The sequence below is a fragment of the Pongo pygmaeus genome, chromosome 4 (assembly GCF_028885625.2).
Source record: "Pongo pygmaeus isolate AG05252 chromosome 4, NHGRI_mPonPyg2-v2.0_pri, whole genome shotgun sequence".
Classification (NCBI taxonomy): domain Eukaryota; kingdom Metazoa; phylum Chordata; class Mammalia; order Primates; family Hominidae; genus Pongo; species Pongo pygmaeus.
This window is the reverse complement of record NC_072377.2, coordinates 76,676,951-76,700,535: the sequence shown is the minus strand read 5'-3', so window position 1 is coordinate 76,700,535 and position 23,585 is coordinate 76,676,951. Positions and strand designations below refer to the sequence as shown.

General features: G+C 33.4%; 1 protein-coding gene across 2 annotated transcripts in view; it reads right to left on the bottom strand.

The window, feature by feature from the left end:
• FCHO2 (FCH and mu domain containing endocytic adaptor 2) overlaps positions 1-23,585 on the bottom strand; it is a 127,301-nt gene that overhangs the window by 15,160 nt on the left and 88,556 nt on the right. For both annotated transcript variants that reach the window (XM_054488367.1, XM_063664894.1), the window contains 8 exons: positions 22,845-23,020; positions 21,185-21,196; positions 20,805-20,829; positions 19,228-19,270; positions 16,800-16,891; positions 11,385-11,488; positions 6,551-6,680; positions 484-595 (listed from right to left, as the gene is read on the bottom strand). In XM_054488367.1, the coding sequence (XP_054344342.1) occupies positions 484-595; positions 6,551-6,680; positions 11,385-11,488; positions 16,800-16,891; positions 19,228-19,270; positions 20,805-20,829; positions 21,185-21,196; positions 22,845-23,020 (694 nt within the window). The remainder of the gene's footprint in view (positions 1-483; positions 596-6,550; positions 6,681-11,384; positions 11,489-16,799; positions 16,892-19,227; positions 19,271-20,804; positions 20,830-21,184; positions 21,197-22,844; positions 23,021-23,585) is intronic.

The following is a 23,585-nucleotide window of genomic DNA, read 5'->3' as shown; positions in this document are numbered from 1 at the left end:
TGGCTTGCTCCTCCATGTCTTTCAACTACCTGCTTAAATTAACCTCAAAAAAGTTTACCCTGATCATTCTATCTAAAATAGTAGCCCTCTATCTAATGTTATTCTCTAGCCTCTAATCCTGGTTTATTTTTCTTCATAGCGTGTATCAATATCCAATACATACAGATGTTTCTTTGATATTTAGTTTTCCCTCACTATAATGCAAGCACAGGAGAGAACTCTTTTGTTTACTAAAGTATCCTCAGTGCACATGTAACAGAGTCTTAGAAATAATAGGTGCTCAAGTATTTGATGAATGAATGTACATTGAATGCAATCGTCAAATGACTACATTAGATAGCAAAAAAGCAGGTAAATAAACAACAGAAAACTGTAATCTACACAGAATCGAAATGTAATTCTTAAAATTTACCACCAAGCCCCACCGCCTCCTCCACCCAACACACATACATACACACACATGTATATATTTTAAAAACTAACTTGGTGGGATCTGCTCCTTTAAAGTAGGCATTAACAGATTCTGTAAGGGCGACTGCCACAGGTAAGGTATCCTGATTTCCAAGGCTGACAGGGCTGGGACCCCGTGACACACCTAGAATATATACAATTAACTTGTTAAATCCTTCAGATAGACATAAATTAAATATCAAGATAGTTAGACTCACATTGTTAGGCTGTCACAAATGACCCTATCACTGGTTTCAGTGATGTCCCATGATAAATTTGGAGGCTAAGAAATATAGTGTAAAACAAACTGGAGCATTAATACAAAGGACAAAAAAAACCCAGGAAGACATGTCACACAGACATTTCTTTTAAATGGAAAGACAGAATGGTTAAGGAACGTCAGAATAAAAAAGCCCTTGACTAAAGAGCTAAAATTTCAAAAATATGGCTTCAAAAACATTCAAATACCAAATTCCTCCAGGTTCTATCAATCATATACTTCAGGGCATAATTTAAGGCCAATTTAGGATTTTTATATTTAAGTTTTTCTATCCAAGTAGTAATGTTTCATACACTACTCATTATTATTATAATTCTGTTTAACCTCCTCTTTGTCTGATGCTTTTATTGTATTCCCACATTACTTTGCCTCAATATTTGACTAATAAATATTTGACTAATAACATTATTTAAAAAAAAAAACCCTGACCAAAGTTCACTCAGATAAGACATCTTTTAGAGTCAAATCATAGGAAGATCAGTGTCTACACAGCAAAATTAAAATGTAAAAAATTTATGCAAGTGTTCAGGTTTCTGTTTACTGTTTTAAATTTAACCTAAATGAAGTATCCCCTCAAAATAGTGCATTGCCTTTTTCTTCACAAATGCACTCTTCTTACCACTGCGTGCCTTACTGCTACTGCTACTGATTTTCCAAAGTGGGAGCATTTCATTTAATATATAAAATGCAATTTTATAAAAATATATGAGAGTTTGTTATAATTACTCATCCTTAGTGAAAGAAAAAAAATAAATAATCTAGGTCAACACTTATCTCTGAAATTTGAATATATGCTTTTCTTATATAAATGTTACACAACATTAACAGCCATCAGACATTTTTATTTCAGATGTGACTCCTGTAGTGAAACACTGGATTACCTCTGAGATACCGTAAATATTAATTCTGATAAAAATCAGTACTGGCTTTTTCTGCCTCACAACGAAATCTGAGATGCTACAAATAGTGAAAAAAGATACTCTGTTAGCTTGGTATTGTAGATTTTGAAGGAATTTGTATTTAGAAGGTTCTTCACAGTTAAAAAGTTATTCACGAAATCACAACAGCTACTATGTATTAACCACTAATATGTGCCAGGCACTTTGCTAGGGGGACATTAAAAAAAATGGTGCCTTTTTGAAGCACGAGTACTAGTTTTGCAAAGCAGAAGCAAAACAAAAAATGTGAGGGATAGGCTGGAGTGATGAAAAGACACAAAGATGAGGCTGGAAAAGTGCTCATGATCCAGATTAGGGTATCAAAGACCTTTAATTTTATCCTTTTGTCACTAGAAACCACTGATAATGTTTGAGAGAAATATTATTAGGCTTTTATGTAGTAAGATCTCTCTGAACACAGAGTAAATCCTAGATTGAAGGGAAAAATGACTGTTGGCAGGGAATCAAGTTTGGATCAGGTGAGAGCAGTTAGGTGAAAGCTAGTGGCCTGATCAAGCGTCATTAGTTTTGGGATGTGAGAAAATATCAAGTGAAAAAAAGCTGATTAAGTATAAATTTACCGATTATAAATATAAAAATCTATGTTTGTACACTGGAAAACTTCACTGTAAATCTAACTTAGTTCAATCTACTTTTTTCCCTAATATATTGTTCTAAACAAGAGGGGCATCAGAAATTCAGGAAAACATATTTTCTGAAAAAGACAAAGGCTGTAATAATCTTTTCTCTCCAATTTTGTAACTGTAGTAAAATAAACATAACATAAAATTTACCATCTTAATCATTAAGCATACAGTTCACCAGTATGAAATATATTCACAACACTGTGCAACAATCACTATCATCCATCTCCATAACTCTCTTCGTCTTATAAAACAGAAACCCTATACCCATGAAACAACTCCCACCAGTTTCCCCAGCCCCTGGCAACCACCATTCTACTTGCTGTCTCTATGAGTTTCACTACTCTTTAAGTACCTCATATAAGTGGAAGCACACAGTATTTAACTTAGCACAATGTCTTCAAGGTTCATCCATGTTATCATAGCATGTTAGAATTTCCTTCCCTTTTAAGGCTGAATAATATTCTATTGTATGCATATACCACATTTTGCTCATCCATTCATCCAACAATGGACATGGGTTGCTTCTACCTTTTGGCTGCTATGAATAGTGCTGCTATGAAGAGGAGTATACAACTATCTCTTTGAGGTCCTGCTTTCAATTCTTTTGGGTATATACCCAGAAGTAAAATTGCTGGATCATATGTAAATTCCATTTTTCATTTTCCGAGGAACAATCATACTGTTTTCCACAGCAGCTGTACCATTTTACATTCTCACTAACAGTGCACAAGCATTCCAGTTTCTCCACATCCTCACCAACATTTGTTATTGTAATGCTTTTATTAAAATTATACTCTCTTAAATATGAAATTAATATATTCCCTGACCAGGTGTACTGGCTCATGCCTGTAATTCCAGTACTTTGGGAGGCTGAGGTGGGAGGACTGCTTGAACCCAGGAGTTTGAGCTTATGGTGAACTATGATCACATCCCTGAATTTCAGTCTGGACAATGGAGTGAGACCCTGTCTCATTAAAAAAAAAAAAAAGTCTCTTGAGTAACTCACACAAATGAGTATTTATATAAAGTCAATGGTAACATTAGTGTCTACTACTGCTTTGACACTAAAAATTAAAAGAAACCTGCATAAATACTCTTTTCAACAATCTAATCTGGGCACATAACACGACTCTGTAAATTATTATGCCTAGCTTCCCTGTAAATTGTGCCATTACTGAAACATTGGCAAGCAGAGAAAAGTATTGGAAAGTTGAAGAAAAACTCAAAACCCACTTAACATTTGGCATATTCCCTTTCATATTTTCTATTTTTTTCTTTCAAGATCATATTGCACATGGATACTTCAAAAACTGAATAGGAAATATGTACTTAAATAGTCTTTTAAAAAGTCTAAAACTATACTGTTTATTCCAAATAAATAATTTCTTAGAAATAAAAATTTATTCTCTTAATAAGGGTAGATTGTGGTTTCCAATTTTGGTTTGTTACATATTTAGATAATTTTATGTTTTGAAAATGTAGAGAGCTTATAAACTTGAGGTACATAACAGGTATAGGGTACCTTCTTATAACAATCAATGGATATTTATGTAGAATTCCTTTCCGCTCAGAAATAAAACACAGACACCCACTCCCTACTATCTCCTATCATCTCCATGCTTCTAACTTCATCTGTATGGTTTTCGTATATGACAGCCTTTGCTCTACTAATTTAGGTATTAGAGGTTTTTTTTTAACTGACATATTCCTTTTAGTTCTTTTTGGATCACTTCTTACCTGATTTTGATAGCTTTAGAATTAAGATTTATTGATACTTCTTAAAGCCGAGTTGAGGAAAGCAGAGAAGAAAACGCAAAAATATTGTGTTTTTATGGTTGGGGATTTGATATAACGGATCCTATTCAGCAAGTTGGGGATTTGATATAATGGATCCTGTACAGCAATTTGATGGAATTAGCACAAAACTGAAATAGTTAATCTTAGCATAATTCTTGATTTCTGAGACATCATACAATTCTGGAAAAGGAAAAGTTAGATAACAAAGTATTTTAGATACACTTAAGGACCATTAGTCAACACATACATTTGCTTCTGATACAATACCTGGTGACGTCTCACAGTGCTTTTCAATTTCAGTGTGTGTCCCAATCAAATTATCATCTTCTATTGTATTTAAATAAAACAAAATAATGCAGAAAAAGAAAACATTTTCAAGAAACAAGGAGAATCAGAAACTTAAATCCAAACAGCGTTGAAAAATCACGGCAAAGAAAGAGAACTTTTTAGGCAGATTTTTAAAATGTTTGTTGTATAAAATTCACATACAACCTGCCTTGCCTGTATTATCACTGTCACCTGCTTTTGGCTGTCCTATTGCCAGCAATGGCTCAAACCATGAACTAATTATGTACCAATTCAATAGAAATTAAAGTTTCCATCACAAACAAAAAACCTCCTGAATAATCTAAAGATAATGGGGGGAAAAAAAAACCTAAAGCGAAAATAAGGTTACCCAGACTACCTGCCTGCTTTCTAGTAGGTCCCAGTTAGGTTTTTTAGGACTAAAATATAGATTCTGTGGGAAAAAATTAAAACCACACAAACAAAAAATAAAAATGAAGTATTCATTAAACCAAATAAAAGGGCAAACTTATTAGACATATTCAGTTTATATAAAATTAAAAGATGGGAAAAATGCTGTGTTCACAAAGGTAATAAGATGGTGACATCATGTTTAGACATTTAGAAATCAAACCATTTTATATTTCATTCTAGCCTATATTACTTATCGTCTTTTTACAATGGCCACACACTAGTTGCGTTTCTCCTATGTGAGCCTTGACAAATCAACTGGAATTAAATCACCTTAATTAGGGCTGTGGTTATCAAACTTAGCATGCATCAGAATCACCTGGAATGCCTATTAAACAACTGCTAGTTCCACTCCCAGGGTTTCTGATTTTAAAAGTCTGCATTTCTAAGAAGTACCCAGGTAACGCAGATGCTGCAGGTCCAAGGACCACACTTTGACCATTACTGAATTGGTGCTCAGTTAGTGCAAATCAGTGATTTGCATTATCAAGAATAAACCCATCACTACTTAAACCAGCAGCAGTAAGTACAGTTATAATTTTTATGAGAAGTTCTATGTCCTGCAACACAGCTGCTTTGTCTAAGTGGCTTTGTGCTTTATTATCCTAACAATGGGTGAAAAAGGTAGTAAGAATTTGTAGAAAAAACTGAGTAGAAATGATGACAAAAAAACTCTTGAGCAAAGTCTAGATGTAGTAAAATACTGAATTTGTTTGGTAAGGTTTAGGTTCATATAGCTATGCTTCACGGATCCTCAACCCCCAGGCCACAGTCTAGTACCCAGCTGCACAGAAGGAGGTGAATGTGAATGTCATCTGTATTTAAAGTAAACCGTCCCCCACCCCATCACTCAAATTACAGCCTGAGCTCTGCCTCTGGTCAGATCCACAGCAGCATTAGATTCTCATAGGAGCAAGAACCCTATTGTGAACTGTGCATGTGAGGGATCTAGGTTGTGCACTCTTATGAGAATCTAATGCCTGATGATCTGCCATTGTCTCCCATCACCCCCAGATGGGACTGACTAGTTGCAAGACAACAAGCTCAGGGCTCCCACTGATTCTACACTATGGTGAGTTATATAATTATTTCATTATATATTACAATGTAATAATAATAGAAATAAAGCGCACAATAAATGTAATGCACTTAAATCATCCTGAAACCATCCCCTTGACCCCAGTCCATGGAAAAATTGTCTTCCACAAAACCAGTCCCTGATGCCAAAAGTTGGGGACCACTTCCCTAAGAGTTATTTTTAAGTCTTGAAATTCTTACGGAAAAATATAATTCACTGCAAGCACAAATTGTTTTCTTTTATTCAATCATTTTCAAAACACTATTGTTTTTAAAACATAAACTTTCTAGAAATGCAACTATCAGTTCACCGAAGGAAGAACTGCATTTTGTTTTGCCTTCAACTATTTATATTGATCAGCAATTTATAAATTTAACTCATTCTTAACAGTGCTAACCACAGTTAAAATTCTTCTATCCAGATAACATAGACTGTGAAACAGAAAAGCAAAGCATGGACAGTTTAATAAATTCCAGGTGTGTTTCCAGAAAAACAAAATTTATAATGTTAAATTCTTCATTAGCCCATTTAAAAGTATATACATATTAAGCATACATATACTTTGTACACTACATTTCACATGTAATTGATGATAATCACTTACCTACTGTTGGAGTATTGGCAGCACTCAATGAAGCAGATGATGAGATAGAAGAAGAACTTTCTGCCCGGGCTAATGGTGCAGCAGGAGGTGGGCTGGTGTTGGAAGTTACAGGTGGGCTGAATGGCCTGGGCTTAAAAACAAAAAGTTATTTATCAAAATGCTAAAACAATACCTCTCTTGTTAGAGAAGATTTGTAAGTATCAGGTAAATTTAACATACCAAACCAAATTTACTGTGTGAGTTTCTTGTAACTTAGTATCAGAGATGCCATATATCAAATCATTTTTAAGAACATACTAAAGCCTGAAAAGGTTATTTTGAAATAATGCTGTAAAAAAGGTCTTTGTGCATAAAAATTTTTCTGTATTTAAAAAAGTATGTTTAAGACAGATTCTCAGAAGTTAAATTAGTTTAAACAGTATAAACGTTCTTCCCAAACTGCTTCCCAAAAGGATTATTCACTTTACCAGACTATAAATATAAGAAAATTATTTCTCTACACCCTTGCCAGAAACAAATGGATGAGTCACAGAAGAAGAAAAAGGGATTAAAAATTTTTTCTAGCTAATTTAGAAAATAAAAATAAAACCTTCACTTTTATGAATGGGTTGATGTAATTTGGGGAGGTTTTAGTATTATCTGAGCTGTCACTAAGCCTTTGCCTTATTTTCTTGCAAATATTTTCCTCCTTAAATATTGCTTGTCCTTTACACTTTTGGTGTTTACAAATCTGTTCACATTTTCCTCAGTAATTCATTGTAATGCTTCCTCACTGAGAAAACTCACTCCATACAAAGGTTTGAGAGACTCAATTCTGTTGTCTTCCCAATTTTCTAATTAAACATAAAACAAATATAAAAAATATAACTCCGATTCATTTATCTTTTACTTTGGTGAACAGATTCTTTTCCTTCCAAATTCTTAACTGTACCAATAATTCAGTAGCAACACTTCCTGAGGTGTTTTGCTTTCTTAAAAAATAGGCATATTTGTCTTCATTTAAAAAAAACAAAAACCTTTTCCTGCTTATAAAAGTATTAGGCAAATAGATATTTATTTAGTGCCTACTATGTGTCTGACCCTGGATTAGGTACTAGATACAAAGCTGTGAACAAGAATGATAACTGTCCTCAGTTATTTGAGGAACATGAAAAAAAGGCAAAAACAAAACCCTACTTGCATTCATACACTAGTAATTCTTCATTGCATGAATATAAACTTACAGATATACATTTTAAGAAAACTGTCATTTTACTGCAAAAAGTGTTTTACAATTTGTAACCCCCTACCCATTTAACTATTTTGTCCAGAGTACAGCTTTTTGATGACTCATTATGATGGACAATAGGTTGAAAAAACTCAGCAGGATGCTAAAAATGCAGCTGTGTATATATGCAGACCAAGGTGGTGCAGGACATTGGGGTGAACAGATATTGATCAACAGCTAGTCTGAAACTTACAAGCTTGGAAAAAGTCTTGAGATCAACTACTGTGGGACATTTCTCCTATGGCAACATAACCTCAAGGCCAACATAATGTGACTGCCTTTTTACATTTTTTTTAGGAAAAGGCAAAAACAGCTCTTTTCTCAAGTGGTTTTCTCTGATTTTAGAATTATGCTATCTACTACAGTGGCCAATAGCACGTGAAATGTGACTAGTCCAAATTGAGATATGCTATAACATACAGAGCAAATTTTGAAGACACAGCATACACACAAAAGGAATGTAAAATCTCATTAATTTTCATATTGAATATGTGTTAAAATAATATTTTTATATAGCAGATAAAACATATTACAATGAATTCCATTGTTTTTCTATGTGGCTACTAGAAAATTTTAAATTATATGTTGCTTATATTATATTTCTATTGGACGGCATTGCTTTAAAACAATGTTTCTGAAACATTAGCAGGCATCAGAATCGCATGGAGGGCTTGTTAATAATACACAGTTGCTGGGCCCCTCCCCTGAATTTCCAATTTACCTGGGGTGAAGCCAGAGAAACTATTTCTACCAAATTCCCTGGTGATGCTAATGCTACTGATCTGGTACTGCACGTTGGGTGCCCCTGCTCTAGAACAATGAGTGGTTCTTTCAGCGAGTAGGGAGGATGTGGTTATAGACTCCTTTGAGCATCTGGTGAAAGCTAGGAGCTCTCTCCAGAAAAATGCGCATATGAGCATGCAAAAAAAAAAAAAGAAAAGGCACTCCAATGTACAGCTGGAGAAAATTTAAATCAACATACTCTCTCCAGTGGGCGATACAGAAATAATTATCAAGAGTCTTAAAAATGAAAATACAGTTTGGTTCATAAATTGCAGTTTTAAAATTTTTTATTAAAAAAATGAATGCTAAGAAACCATAAGGACAGTCATTAAGACATTGTTTATAATAATAGAAACATGGAACTAAATGTCAAATAAATTTCTGCAAAATTTTAGAAATTTAATTCCGACAACAGCATAGAAGACAGAGCACTCATATATTGAAATACTCTGTAGCCACTTAAAATAGTGCTTCCTGAAGCTCAGAGGGTGGTTTCTAGAAGGCTCTCAAGGATGGGGAGAGGGTGGTGTATGGTGCTGGGGGATGATGTGAAGGATTCAACTGTGAGTCCCACTTTATTTTAATATATTAATACTTACAATTTAAAGTTATTTGGCAAAAGATTCTATCACTTTAAAGAAGCCTGAAGACTATGAAATAAGAATAATTCACTCAGCAACATGGATGGAACTGGAGGCCATTATCCTGAGTGAAATAACTCAGAAACAGAAAGTCAAATACCTCATGTTCTCACTTATAAGTGGGAGCTAAACAAAGGTTACACATGGACATATACAGTGGAATAACAGAGAGTGAAGACCACAAAAGGTGGGAGGATGGGAAAAGGGTAAGGGTAGAAAAATTACCTGTTGGGTATAATATTCACTACTCAGTTAATGGGTACACCAAAAGCCCAGATTCTGCCAGTGTGCAATATATACATGTAAGAAATCTGCACTTGTATGCCCTAATTCTATAAATAAAATTATAATCAAAGAATAATTCATGATATAGAAAGATATTTGCAAGTAGAAAACAAATTAGAAATATGTAAAGTATGACTTTTTATTTAAAAATATGCCTATACCATTAATAATTTTTTGAGCAACTATTTGCATTCAACAATGTTCTGTTTTACATGTATTAACTCATTTAAGTCTCACAACCTAATACCATTACACATATTTTATCCATGAGGCAACTAAACTGTGATTAAATAACTGCTTAATGTTGCTCAGCTAATACGTGGCTAATAAGCTTGTACTTTTAACTATATTTTACTGCCTCTGGATAAACACTTATGCATTCCAAAAAATGTTAACAGTGGTTATCTTTGGGTGGTGAAATACAGAGGAAATTTATAATTTTCCTTCTCTGCTTTCTCTGTTTTCCAACTATAACATGATCATTTACTGTTTTTACAATCAGGAAAAAAAATCAATTTATTAAAATGTACTTAAAGTTCTAGTCATAACTTGATTTAAAAAAGAGAATGAAGTATTTTAAAATGCAGTAATTTCTATATTACTTAAATAATAACCTTCTCCTTGGCAGCTTGTACCTAGTCTTTCATTTTACCTCCACTAAGTCTCTTCATTCAGAAAAGAAAGATATCACCATTTCAATACTTGCTGCCAAAGCTTTTCGATATATTCACTGAACATTTCCTAACTGTGTACCACCCAACAGGCATCATGCAAAGTACTGAGGATATGAGACTGATGAAGGCATAGCCCAGTAAGGGCAACACACACACAAAAAGTACATACAAGGTGATATATGAACTAACAAAAATATAAGCAAAGTACCTGGGTATAAGGAAGAGAAGTGAAGGAATGACCAAAAAGGGTTTTGCCTAGGTGGTGACATTTAGCTAGGTCTTAAAGAAAGAGGTCAATTTGTGACATAGAAAACTGAGGGACATTTGAGATAGAGCACAGGAAGAAGACATGGACATGTAAAAGACCATGATGTGTTTAAGGAACACTGAAAAGTTTCAAGTGGCTGGAACCTAGGTTGAAAAGGGGAGAAAGACGCACAGTTAGTCTGGTAACATAGGTTGTTGAGGCAGCTTTTTAAAGACTCTTGTACATTCAGCTAAAACATTCAACCACACAGACTGAGAAACCACTGGAAATGTGTATCAAGGGAAAAAAGATTAAACTGGACTTAGAAATTTAATTCTGGTAATTAAACTGGCAATTAGTGTAGAAGACGAAGCAAAGCAAACCAGATCAAAGGCGAATAGACTGGGAGAGCCTCACTGAATAGAGTCTATAGATTTTCTCTATCTGATGACTTTTAAAAACCAATGCTTTCCCACCCATGCATGTACTTTTATAAGTCAACTGGATGATGTGGACTCCAGTTTCCTTATGTGTAAAATTTTAAATGTTGAGCTAGATGCCTTCCATAATCCTCCTTGCAGTATACTTTTAAGGTATAAGAACAAGCCACCATTTATTTCCTTAACATTTGACTTTAAGTAGAATTTTATGAAAACTGCTTCTTTATTGTGAGACAATGGATACTGAATGGTATTTTTATAATGTGCCAACTTTCTCAGGAAATCTCTTTCCTCCTGGACAATGTCGTGTCTCACAGGTATGATCACTGTGGTAACAAGGAAGAGTAAAGGAAGCATTAGCTGGGAAAATTTTTCTATACTGTGAGGACATGGGTAGAAAACTTCAAGCAATTAACTGTAAAAGGGCATACAGAAAAATATCATTTGCATCTCAAATCAAAACAGTTATATAATTTTTAAAAAACCTGAGTACATACTATTTCATTAATCCCACTGAGTTTGCCTGAAGTAAGCTTTGGTCTGGAAGCAGGCCTCGGAGGTGGGACAATGGTGCCTACAGAAAGAGGAGTTGTGGGCCTGGCTGGTTGAGGGGAAAAAGAGAATTTGAAGAAAATCATTAGTATGTAGCAATCCTTACATAAAGACATTCTATTATAAAGAAACTGTTGGTAATCAAAGCTCATTTTTCAGGAGGCTCTTTTTTTAGATGTAATTACAGATGTTGAAATATTGGGAATCTATCAAATATGCTTTATTTTGAAGTGACCAGTAATATTCCTGAAAAAAAGTTAACGTTTCAATAACTGACACATACAAATTTTATTCCTGTTTCAATTATCTATGCATATAAAAATTAAATCTGATACATTAGCTGATGAGAACAAATCAATTTAAGGCCAAAGGTCATTTGTTTATTGCCAATACATCTATTTTACAGATAGTAATTCCAGACCAAGCCTTTGAAGCTGTACCTCCAGAATAATATTGTAAACTCTAAATAAAATACTTACCTTAATTAAAATTGTTAAATTTGCCTTTTAAGTTGAACCACATTGTAACATTTTGGGGGGTAACGTTATTTGAGATCATCAGATATTCTATTAGTTTACTAAAAAAAATTCCCCAAATCATTACAATTAACTTTGGTAAGTGTTCAAAGTAATATCTTAACTTGTTCCTAAGTCCTGTATAAATTTAGTGTTGAGTTTTTCAATGCCATTTGCTAATTTTACAAATCAGAAATATCAGTATTCTTAATCTCATCACAATGTAAATTACTGGATAAATGTCATGTATACATCATCAAAAGCCACAAATGTATTAGCATAATCAAAGCAGGAGTAAAAAAAATGGCAGTAAATAGGTTTAAACCCTCTTTAAAATCAAGTTTAATAATCATTAATAAATTAACTTAAATGATTTTCAAAGCCCTTTGGTTCACACTAAAATACAGGCTATAATTCAGAGACTGAAAAATATAATGGGTGGGAAGAAACATATTCAGCATGTTTTCAAAGTTTAGAGATGTACAAAATTAAAAATATATAAGTGGGCCTAAGTATACACACGGGGAAATAAACTGCAAAGCTAAAGGCCTTTAATCATCAATGGAGGAATCAAGGAGGCATGAAAGGAAGGTGCATAGAGGTAGTAGGAAGAGACCTAAAGAAAAAGGTAGTCACACGGACTGAAAGTTGTACATGCATGGGACGTAGGGAATCACTTAGAAAGCATACCATAATAAGAGATAAAAGATGCAAATGCTGTTCAGGTTGCTTAAGGAAAACAAAAAAGCTGGTAAATCAAGCTTAGATTCTGAGGCCACTGTCTTTTTCCAGTCAGTACCAGTTCTTTCATGCTGCACTCACACTTGAAGCTGTACACTGGAAGAAATGTGCACCGAAATCTGAAGCCCATAACACCTCCCTGCGTATTACATATCTACTTTAAAGATAGGTTATCAATGAAACTAGCACTAGCCTATGTTATTTCAAACTTGTGACAGAGTTTACACAGCAGAGGCATTTATTACTGATCAAGTGGTCTGTCCAAATGGCATTTAGATTGACTCAAACCAAGCCTGGTAGAAGTATTAAGTTCAGTTCAAAATTTGCTTTTCGAGAAAAGCTGATAACAATACTTATTAACACCACTGTTTATAAATGAATCTATATTATATCTGCATAGGTCAATTAGACACTGCTTCTAGAAGCTTCTGAAGGAGATAACTGCAATTGTTTACTTTCTTCAGTGTCCTGTGTTTTATTTTTTGCTGGTGGTGGGGTGGAGCTCACTGCTACAAATTTCTATTAGAAGCCGTGTTTCAAGAAATATAAATCGACCTGTGAAGTATAAAAAAACATAGGCAATAAGGGCTACTCTATATCTGCCCTCAGACATTAATTAAAGCGAACAGACAAAGCATGCTTGTCATACCATTCTTTATCTGAACAAAAGTGGAAACTAATCTAGAATCTAGAAGCAATAATGATGATGTAGAAGAAATAGCAGCAGCACTGTTAGCTGCTTCTGTAGGTACATTTTCAAAACATGTAATATTAGGCAAAGGTCACTGTGATCCTCAGAGATGCAGCTGTTGGAAGAAATCCCATCCAAAGCACTAGGAAACCTAAAAGTATTTTCAGCTTTACAATGCTATCTCTGGAATGCCTTCTGAGCAACACTGGAGCTATTAATTGTAACAAGTTCATCAGTAAAGAAAATCCACTGACTTTGTAGCCATGAAGCAAAAGGAACTTTATCTGTGCTCTCTAGTGGTGCTGTTACAGCAGAATAAAGTAGAGATTTGGGGGAAAAGTCTGGTGATGGAATTTCTAGACTCAGAATCTGACTGGGTTTCAAGTAAATTTTCAATTATCACACACCCAGGCAAATCAGTGAGAAAGGAAGTGAAGTTCCTACTCTGCTCTACAAGTTCAGATGAATAAGAAAACAAAAAACTAGAAGCAAAAGGAAAATTCTAGAATTAAACATAAATCCATATAACCAAATAGTTATCTTGTTTTAATTATTTGAAACTAAAAAATTTAATAACAATACATGGAAGAAGAGCATAAGTTCAAACTATATTAACTGAAGAAAACAAGTATGTACATTAGAAACTTAAAATGCATATGAAAAACTGAAGGTCCAAAATTATATAAAGTCAGAGTTATTCCTGTTTTCCCAGAGGAGCAAAGGTAACTATTTATAGTCAGTACAAGATCTAAAAAGATTCGACAAGGTGGCAAAGCAATAATGCTGTGTATGTGTGGTACTCAACAAAGTCATGATTGTCCAGTGATAAAACTGCCCCAGGAAGTACATCGGACTACATCAGTGTTCGAGTTAATACTTAAAAACAGCCCAATATTTTTCAAAAAATAATTTTAAGCGTTTTTTTTTTTTTTGCGAGCACAAGAGTTCAATTAATTCATAGGCAGAGAAAGTAATCTACATTGGCACTTAACAAAGCGGAGGTAGGTGTAAGATATTTACGTTAAATTTTTAAAAATACACATATCGATGTTTATATATATTCATATCTGACATAAACATGAATGCTTATTTATAGTCTACATGGTATAAGATGCAACTGAAACTACTTTTCAGCCAAGCCCTAACCAACATTTTAAAACATGTAACAACACTGGGATTCTTAACTATCAGTTATTAACTGATTGATTGAAATTATTTTTTAGCCTGCTTTAAGATGAGGTCAGTGATGAATTAAGATTCTGAAAGACACACAGGAGAGCACGGAATGATCTCACAACTTGGACCTTGCTAAAATGTTAAAATGGGTACCTGGGTAGAGGATGTTAAGATGGGAGAGAAGTGCATTGCAAAGAATGGGGGACAAAGTTTAAGACTTGTTGTAACTAGCGAGTACCAAGAAAACAATAAAAATAAGTGAAATAAAAATTTGAGATAAAATGCCTATTTCGTAACTTCACTTAGGGCCAGTTTTGTAAAACAGGAGAATCACAATTATGAATTAATTAGTTTGATCAATTATATTCTGTTCAAGTGAAGACTTAATAGTAACTACTATAAAACAAGAAAACTCTTTTGAGCATCACTAACTTTTTTTTTGAAAGGCAAAATTTATAACATTACTTTTCATACTATATAGGAAGATTTAAAAATACATACTGAAGTGAATTTTAAAACCAGCAAAAAGTTAATAAATATTGTATCATTTCCTAATGGCCAAACATCAATGACCAATAAATGAAAACGAACCATTTTTTACCTGAAGTGAGGGTGATATGAGCCAAACACTCTTTAGACAGGTAGCAAAAGGAAGAAAGAGTACTTTTATAAAAAGAAAGAGACTGTACTAGAGAAAATATCAAGAAACAATGAGCAGAATTATGAAGAAATTTCTATATAAATAAAACCTCTGTGATACCAATTTGAAAACTTTTATTAAAGACTTTAATAATTCATAAGGGGATATTAACAAAATTCGAAAATACTGCTGAGAACTCCTCATTCTAAATACAAAATACCATTCTGACATTCTTACTAAACAAAAGAGAGATTTGGCAACAACATCAGATTTTCCTGTACAATTACTTTCCTTATATAATATATATAAGGTTAATTTTATAATACTAAATGGTAACAAGTGCTCAATGAGAAAGGCTATAAAGCCACTTCAGATTATGTTCAACTATCTATTGACTGTTTCTTGCTGTTTTACAAGTATTAAAGTACAGATTACCTTCCCTTCAAAAGGTCAAATAGCGTTTAGTGTTTAGGGTTAAGGTTTCTTATAATCCACTTATAGTATCTTTTAAAAATATTTTGTCTCTAAACAGTCTAATTTTAAAAACCAATATTTAATTTTTAATAGTAAGATATTTCAACATGGCTTTTTTGTTGTTGCTGTTAATCTGCCAAAGTGTGATAGATAGAACAATGGCTTTAGAATAAATAAGAGCCAGGTTTGAAACTTGTCTTCATCATTTACTAGCTATATAATCTTGGAGAAGTTACTTATTATCTCTGAGCTTTACTTTTTTCATCTATAAAACAGGGACAATAAAAACAACTTCATGCTGCTGTCAATGTGGTGAAAGTAAATAGAATGTGTGGCACTCCTAACAAAGTTACCTAGCATGAACTAGACAGATTTAAGTTCTTCCCGCATGATTCCAGCGCTTCCTTAACCCCAAATTCTGGATGGCAATTCTGAAGTCCCAGAGAAGAGGGTAGAAGATCAACTAAAATTGATTTTATTTTCTTGTTTTGAACAAGCAAGTGGTTTTATTAAACATACATTTTTGGTGCCCACTTTTTGACTAATGAAAAGAGAAACTTCACATATTCTTGCCAAAACAACTAAAAAACATTTATCAACTTCTTTCGTAAACTGCTTGGGAAGTGTTAAAGCCTTTCTAGAAAGCAGTTTGGCAATAAGTATCATGAACATCATCTTGTAAGCCACAAATTTTAAATTGATAAATTATTACAAGCATATTATGAGACATATGCACAAAATTTGTTATTTCTATGGATGTTCATAATACTAGAAAATTAGATGCAACTTAAACTTCCATCAAGAAAGAACTGGTTACATTGATATATATTTTGTATTTGAGTTATCTATAAACACTAAGAATTATTATTTGGATAATGATATGAAATGCCTAGAAATAACATGCCAATTTAAAAAAACACTTAGTATTTTACCAATTTTTATTGTTTAAGTCATAGAGTATCTAAGAACAAAACCAGAATAAAATCACTTTTATTTGGCAATACAGAGGACAAATTTTTAGAAATTTTGATCATTAAGTACAATGCACAAAAAGTGAATGAGAAAAAGCAACTAAAGTATTCTTTATATTTAAAAAAATACATATATACATATATATATTTACCTGATGATGATGAAGTTAGTGAAGATGAAGAAGATGAATCAAGAGATGGTCCAAATAGAGGGTCCCAAGCAAGTAAATCACTGGTTCCTCTTCTACCATAATATTTTAAAAGCAAAAATTTTAACAAAAGAATATTTTATTAGTATAAAATTTCTAGTCACTTATTTTTATTTCATAGAAATAATTCTAACAGCTCAATATACATAATTAAAAATTTGGGGCCAGGCACCATGGCTCACACCTGTAATCCCAACACTTTTGGAGGCTCAGGCAGGAGGATCACTTGAGACTAGGAGTTCAAGATCAAGCCTAGGCAACATAGCAAGACCCAATATACACACAAAAAAATTTTTTTAATTAGCCTGGCATGGTGGTGCATGCCTGTAGTCCTAGCTATCCAGGAGGCTAAGGAAGATCACTTGAGCCCAGGAGTTCTGTGCTGCAGTGAGCTATGATTGCACCACTGTACTCCAGCCTGGGTAACAGAGCAAGACCTTGTCCGTAAAAAAAAATAATTTTTTTTAATTTAAAAGTTGGATACTCTATCAGTAGTATATGTGTAGAAATTAATTAACAGATTTAACAGCCAATATTTGTTAGAAGCGTAACCTAAGATAACATGTGAAGTTAGCAGAGGAGAATGGGGAAGATTAATTCCCATTCATCATGCCTTGTTAGATTCAACCACCTTGGGGGCTATCATAATGGGAATAATAATTTCAGCTTTACAAATAAAAAAGAGCAGCACACGTCTAAATGAACTGCCCAAAGACATACAGCTACTTGATTCTAAAACAGGCTCACATCTGCTGGTTCACACATAGCACCCAATCCTGAAAAGAAAATTTAAGTGGTATAAAATTGGGTTAAAATTTTATAAGGCCATACTTATTTTCAAAGATGAAGAAAAAGGGTAAAGTGATTTTTTTAAGCCCTTAAGTACAGAAAGGTGGCTTACATATTTTAATGTATCAAACTGCCATTATTTTAAAAAATTTTAGGAAATCTTACACACACACAAAAAAACAGGCCCTCTATAATGAAAGTGCTGTAATTTTGTAAGAGTACATATCTAGCATCTCAACATGCACCTACATGAAAGCACACTACACCTCGTATGATAAAGCCCAGCATTGCAACTGCATGATTCCTAAAAACAGTTTTAAAACACTCAACAACTTATCTTTAAAGATGATACATCCAATAAATACCACCACTGTGCTCAATTAGTACCTCAAAAGTATCAAATAATTGTAAACTACCTATTTAATTAAGCCTCCTTTTACTTGTATTTTACATTAACTGTGGCCAGGCTTGATGGCTCACACCTGTAATCACGAGAGGCTCAGGAGTCTGAGTCCAGGAGTTCGAGATCAGCCTGGGAAATATAGCAAGACCCAGTCTCTACAAAAAAAAAAAAAAAAAAATTTTTTTTGAAAAAAATTAGCTGGGAGACAGGAGTGGGAGGATCGTTTGAGCCTGGGATGTTGAAGCTGCAGAGAGCCATGATCACGCCACTGCACTCCAGCCTGAGAGACAGAGTAAGACCCTGTCTCAAAACAGACAAGCAAAAAACCATTAACTCAAAGAGAGTATTCTTACTGATAGACACAGAGGTAAAAAGAGACCCATGCAACACTGGCTTAACATTTTTTTTTTTTAAGAAGAGCTGGCAACATGCCTTCTAGCCTCTCTCTCTCTTTCCAATTTGACACACTTCTCTGTTTTGAAGCTTACGAAGTATATTATTTTATAAGGTCACAGTCAAAACTGAATGAAGAAATGAGAAAATTCCCATGAGAATAACCAGCTGAAATACACATATGTATGAATTTAGGGTTTCATCATTTATTTAGAAGTAGTGAGACTACCAAGGCCAACTGTGGTTAAATGGATTTTTTTAATTGTAAAAGGACATACTACCAAGTGAGAAATAATTTTAAACTTCTAAAAACTCCAACATGGCATTTGACAGCTCAGAAAACAGGATGATTAACAAAACTTTACTGGAATTAAAACTATAGAGCTAATAAAACTCTAGAAAAAAGGACAAAAGGATACTTAAAATGTTAAGTGTGTGGAAGAAGGGATGAGAAGGTGGAGCACACAAGATTTTCAGGGCAGCAAAAATACTTTGTATGATACTATAATGACCAATACATGTCCTTACACATCTGTCCAACACCAAGAATGAATCCTAATGTAAACTGTGGACTTTAGGTGATTATGATGTGTCAATGCAGGTTTACTGATTGTAACAAATGTACCACTCTGGTAAGAGAATTTGACTGTGAGAGAGACTGGGCATATGAAGGGGCAGGGAGCATAAAGGGAAATCTCTGTGCTTTCCATTCAATTTTGCCATAAATCAAACACTGCTCTAAAAAATAAAGTCTATTTTTTAACAAAATTAAACATGGAAACTTACTCATTGGGTGGAGCAGATGGCTTTGATTTTGTTAACTCCTCATCTAATTAAAAAATTAAAATATTATGAAAACTTCATAATCTGAGAAATAAAATATTTTAATGAAAAAGAGAAACTCTATACACATATCTCAACACTGTAACAATTAAAAATTTTGGAATTGATAATGTAAATACAAACAATAATGAAGAAAAAGTAAATAAGATTTTAACAAGTTTTCTATTGTGTACATTAAAATAACTGAAACTACTAAATCCTGGTTTCTTCTAATATCTTTAGTAAGAAATGACTTCAGTCAATTAAACTATGATATTCATTAAAATTGCTGTTTAGAAAAGAGAAACTATGGGTTGCAACTTTAAAAATTAGAAAAATGTTTAAATACATAAATTCTACTTAAGAATTTTAACTGATGAATCATGAATGCATTTTTCGAGTTCTAAGAATATTATTAGTGATTATTATATTGACAAAAAGTAGTTATTAACTCTTGAGGATGTCATATTTTGAAAAATTAAGAATCTTACAGGTTTATAAGATAGCTTGTTTTGCTACCTTTTGGATTTGTAATGTGCCTCATTTCACAAGCAAGTGGTAAACAGGGAATAGCATCATTAATGCAAAACTCACGTTGGTGCATAAGCAATTTTTGCTGCACCTTCATGTTTTCTTTGCATCACCAAGCAATACCTGATGAATCCAAAGTACATCAATATGAGTAACTTCCACAAACTATGGAGGAGTATCACAGTACATGATACCCATTCACTCTACATTCTTCACTTGGCTCAGTTTGGTTGGTTGTTTTGCCTCAGTGTTTATTGCACTATTCGTCAATATTTCTGCATTTTGCTCTCATCTCCACAACTCAGCACCCTCCATTTATCCTCATTTTCCTCACACCCCCTATCATTAAGCTACAATCAACATCTCTTTAAAGATAAAATCCTTACTTTTATTTATTTTGGTATTTATTATTCATTTACTAGGTCTTTTAAACTGTGTTAGAATTTTTAATAAGACTGATGTTAAAGTTTTTGTTAAGTCTTCTGTTAACAAAATTATATAGCTTTTGAGTGGGCTGCTTCAACTATTTTTCCCACAACCCTTGTTATTTTTAATGCATGATTCTGCAAAAGGTATTAGCACCTTAGAAAAGTTTTTAGTATAATTAAGTTTTTAGTATAATTAAATTATAACAGAATTTGTAATTGTGACACAACTTAAAAATAGGTAAAGCTCAATATTACTCATCTTATAAATGCTTTCTGGTTAATAAGACAGAGAATGCCAGTGAAACCGTTTAACATTCTGAATCAGAAGTTACTTTTTGGCTTTGGTGATTTCTGAAAAATGTTGTAGCCATGTATTAAAGTTTAAAGCAGGTCTCTCAGCTCTGCAGGAAGTAATATAGATACGCTGTTTTCTATATAAAATAATTATCCTTCTAGCCATTCAGTAGGGCTCATGATGAGAAAAGATCATTTATTGCTACAGCTACATAAGGGTAAAAGATTAACAAATTGCCTTATAAATTTTAATAGACATAAAATAAACAATTCAAATGTCAAACTTACTAGACAAATTCCGATTCATCTGTACCTAAAACAAAGATGCAAAATAGGTACCATAAAACAAATTAATTTGATAATTAAATATTTGGTAAAACGTTAATACTGGGAACCTAATTTTATGTTGTTTTTAGTATATCTGCTCAATTGTAAAGTGTATTTACATAAAAGACATAGAGAAAAAACTGTCAGTAGTTTTGCTTTACAGCAAAAAATAATACATGTAGTTTTAACACCTAATGTTTTTAAAATATTAAAGCAACATCTACAGCAAAACACTAAAACTTGCTAATCTAAAAATTTAATACAAATATTTTGAAAGTCAATCTTCAAAATTACAATGATTTTAAAAGTCAATGGGCAAAAATATAAAATCTTGTACTTACTGGACTGTGTCTCTAGTAGTACATGGAAGAAAAAGAAAATTAGGTTAGAATTCTGAATACTGTATTTTTGTGCTGTAATAATTTATCATTCCTATTCAATCATATCTAAACTATATACACCTTAAAACACATACACTGTCAGGTGGGAAAAAGTTAAGCAAATGAGGCAGCAAAATATATTCAGATATAATCTTTTCTTATCCAATATTAACTATAAAATTGTTCTGATTATTATTTTCATAGTATGAAATTAATACATGTTCATTGTTTTAAAAACAAACTGAAAAGAGAAGAGTACAAAAGAGAAAATTTAAAACTATTCACAATCTCATTACCCATATATTCCTCTAGGCTTTTGTTTTATATATTTAACATACATATTTTATATTAGTTATGCTCTTACATAATACACATTTTTAATGGTTTACAACCTCATACTTCATATATATTCACCACCTTTTTTTTTTTTTTGAGACAAAGTCTTGCTCTGTCACCCAGGCTGGAGTGCAGTGGTGTGATCTTGGCTCACTGCAACCTCCGCCTCATGGTTTTCAAGCAATTCTCCTGCCTCAGCCTCCCGAGTAGCTGGGACCACAGGCGCATGCCACCACGCCCGGCTAATTTTTTCTATTTTTTTTTAGTAGAGACGGGGTTTCACTGTGTTAGCCAGGATGGTCTCCATCTCCTGACCTTGTGATCCACCCGCCTCGGCCTCCCAAAGTGCTGGGATTACAGGCATGAGCCACCATGCCTGGCCCTATATTCACCATCTTTTAAGCAACTCTGTACTTCAACATTAATCTTAACGTTAAATAGTAATGGTACAATAAAACCTCATTTCAGAAATATTTTTGGTAGAAAGAAAATAGTTCTGAAACTAAATTCTGAAGTACATGACTGGGAGAAAACCACCTTTTTTTCCAAACAAATACACGTAACTATATAAAATATGTAATTAGACAATGATATGAAATGGTGAGAACCTTTACTCTTCATTATCAAGAACAGATTTAACATCAATCATGATGATCACATATAGATATACTTAACTGTCATCCTAAGAAATGATTTTTTCAGAGTGTAACATTTTTATGTTTAAAATTGACATCAATGAGGAAAAAATTTACTTGGATAATGTTTTATTTCTCCCTCAAATCCTATTAAATACGGTATTTTAGAATTGAGGAATTAACTATTACCACTAAGAATTCTTATCTGTGCCTTTCCTTGTATGAAAAGTATGGGAAAATAAATGTTACAGTGGCAGACTAAAAAAAATGCAAATATATAATTTAATCTTTAAATTCATTTTTATAAAATTCCCTCCCACATAAGGCTCAAAAAACATAGAAGAAACACTTCAAAATTAGATGAGGCAAAAATTAATACTGCCAATTCAAAGAATACTGCCAGAGACACACAGCACTGTTTATGAAATGCAACAAATGGCAGAAATAGTGAATTTTTGACATTTTCACTTTCTACTTTCAAAAGCAAAATTAAGCCAAATTCACAAGTTTATTTGCCTGTATAAAAATTATAAACTAAGTATTTCCTCAGTCAACATGCTTAACAATTGCTAAGTAATGTTTGACCAGACACAAGTAGATAAGAAAAATAAAGACTTTTATATAAAGAGTACACACGTGTTTGTACTTACAGATATTGCTGGGGAGAGTGTTATATTCCCTATAGATACTTTTAATTCATCCAAAGAAGCCATTGTGTGATGTGAGTTATTTGGATGCATAGGCTTAATTTCTATCCGATACTTCTTTGGTTCTTCATCTTCGGAGTCAGAATCACTAGATGAGTAGAAATGGTTCTCTTTGGTATGTGAGTTTCAGTTAAAGAATTGTTTTTAAATTACCTTAGACGTATAACCAGTTTTTCACACATTTATTTTAAAAAAGGAATGAAACCTTTAAGAGTAAAATAGACTTTGGGCCGGGCGCGATGGCTCACACCTGTAATCCCAGCACTTTCGGAGGCTGAGGCAGGTGGATCACGAGGTCAGGAGATCAAGACCATCCTGGCTAACACGGTGAAACTTTGTCTCTACTAAAAATACAAAAAATTAGCTCGGCATGGTGGCACGCACCTGTAGTCCCAGATAATCGGGAGGCTGAGGCATGAGAATCACTTTCACCCAGGAGTAGGAGGTTGCAGTGAGCCGAGATCGCACCACTGCACTCCAGCCTGCGTGACAGAGTGAGACTTCATCTCAAAAAAAACAAAGAGTAAAACAGACCTTAACAGAAATAAGGCTACTAACTTTTATTAATAAAAATATGTCAAGGCCAGTCGTGTTGGCTCACACCTGTAATCCCAGCACTTTGGGAGGCCAAGGCAGGTGGTTCACTTGAGGTCAGGAGTTCTTCACCAGCCTGGCCAACATAAT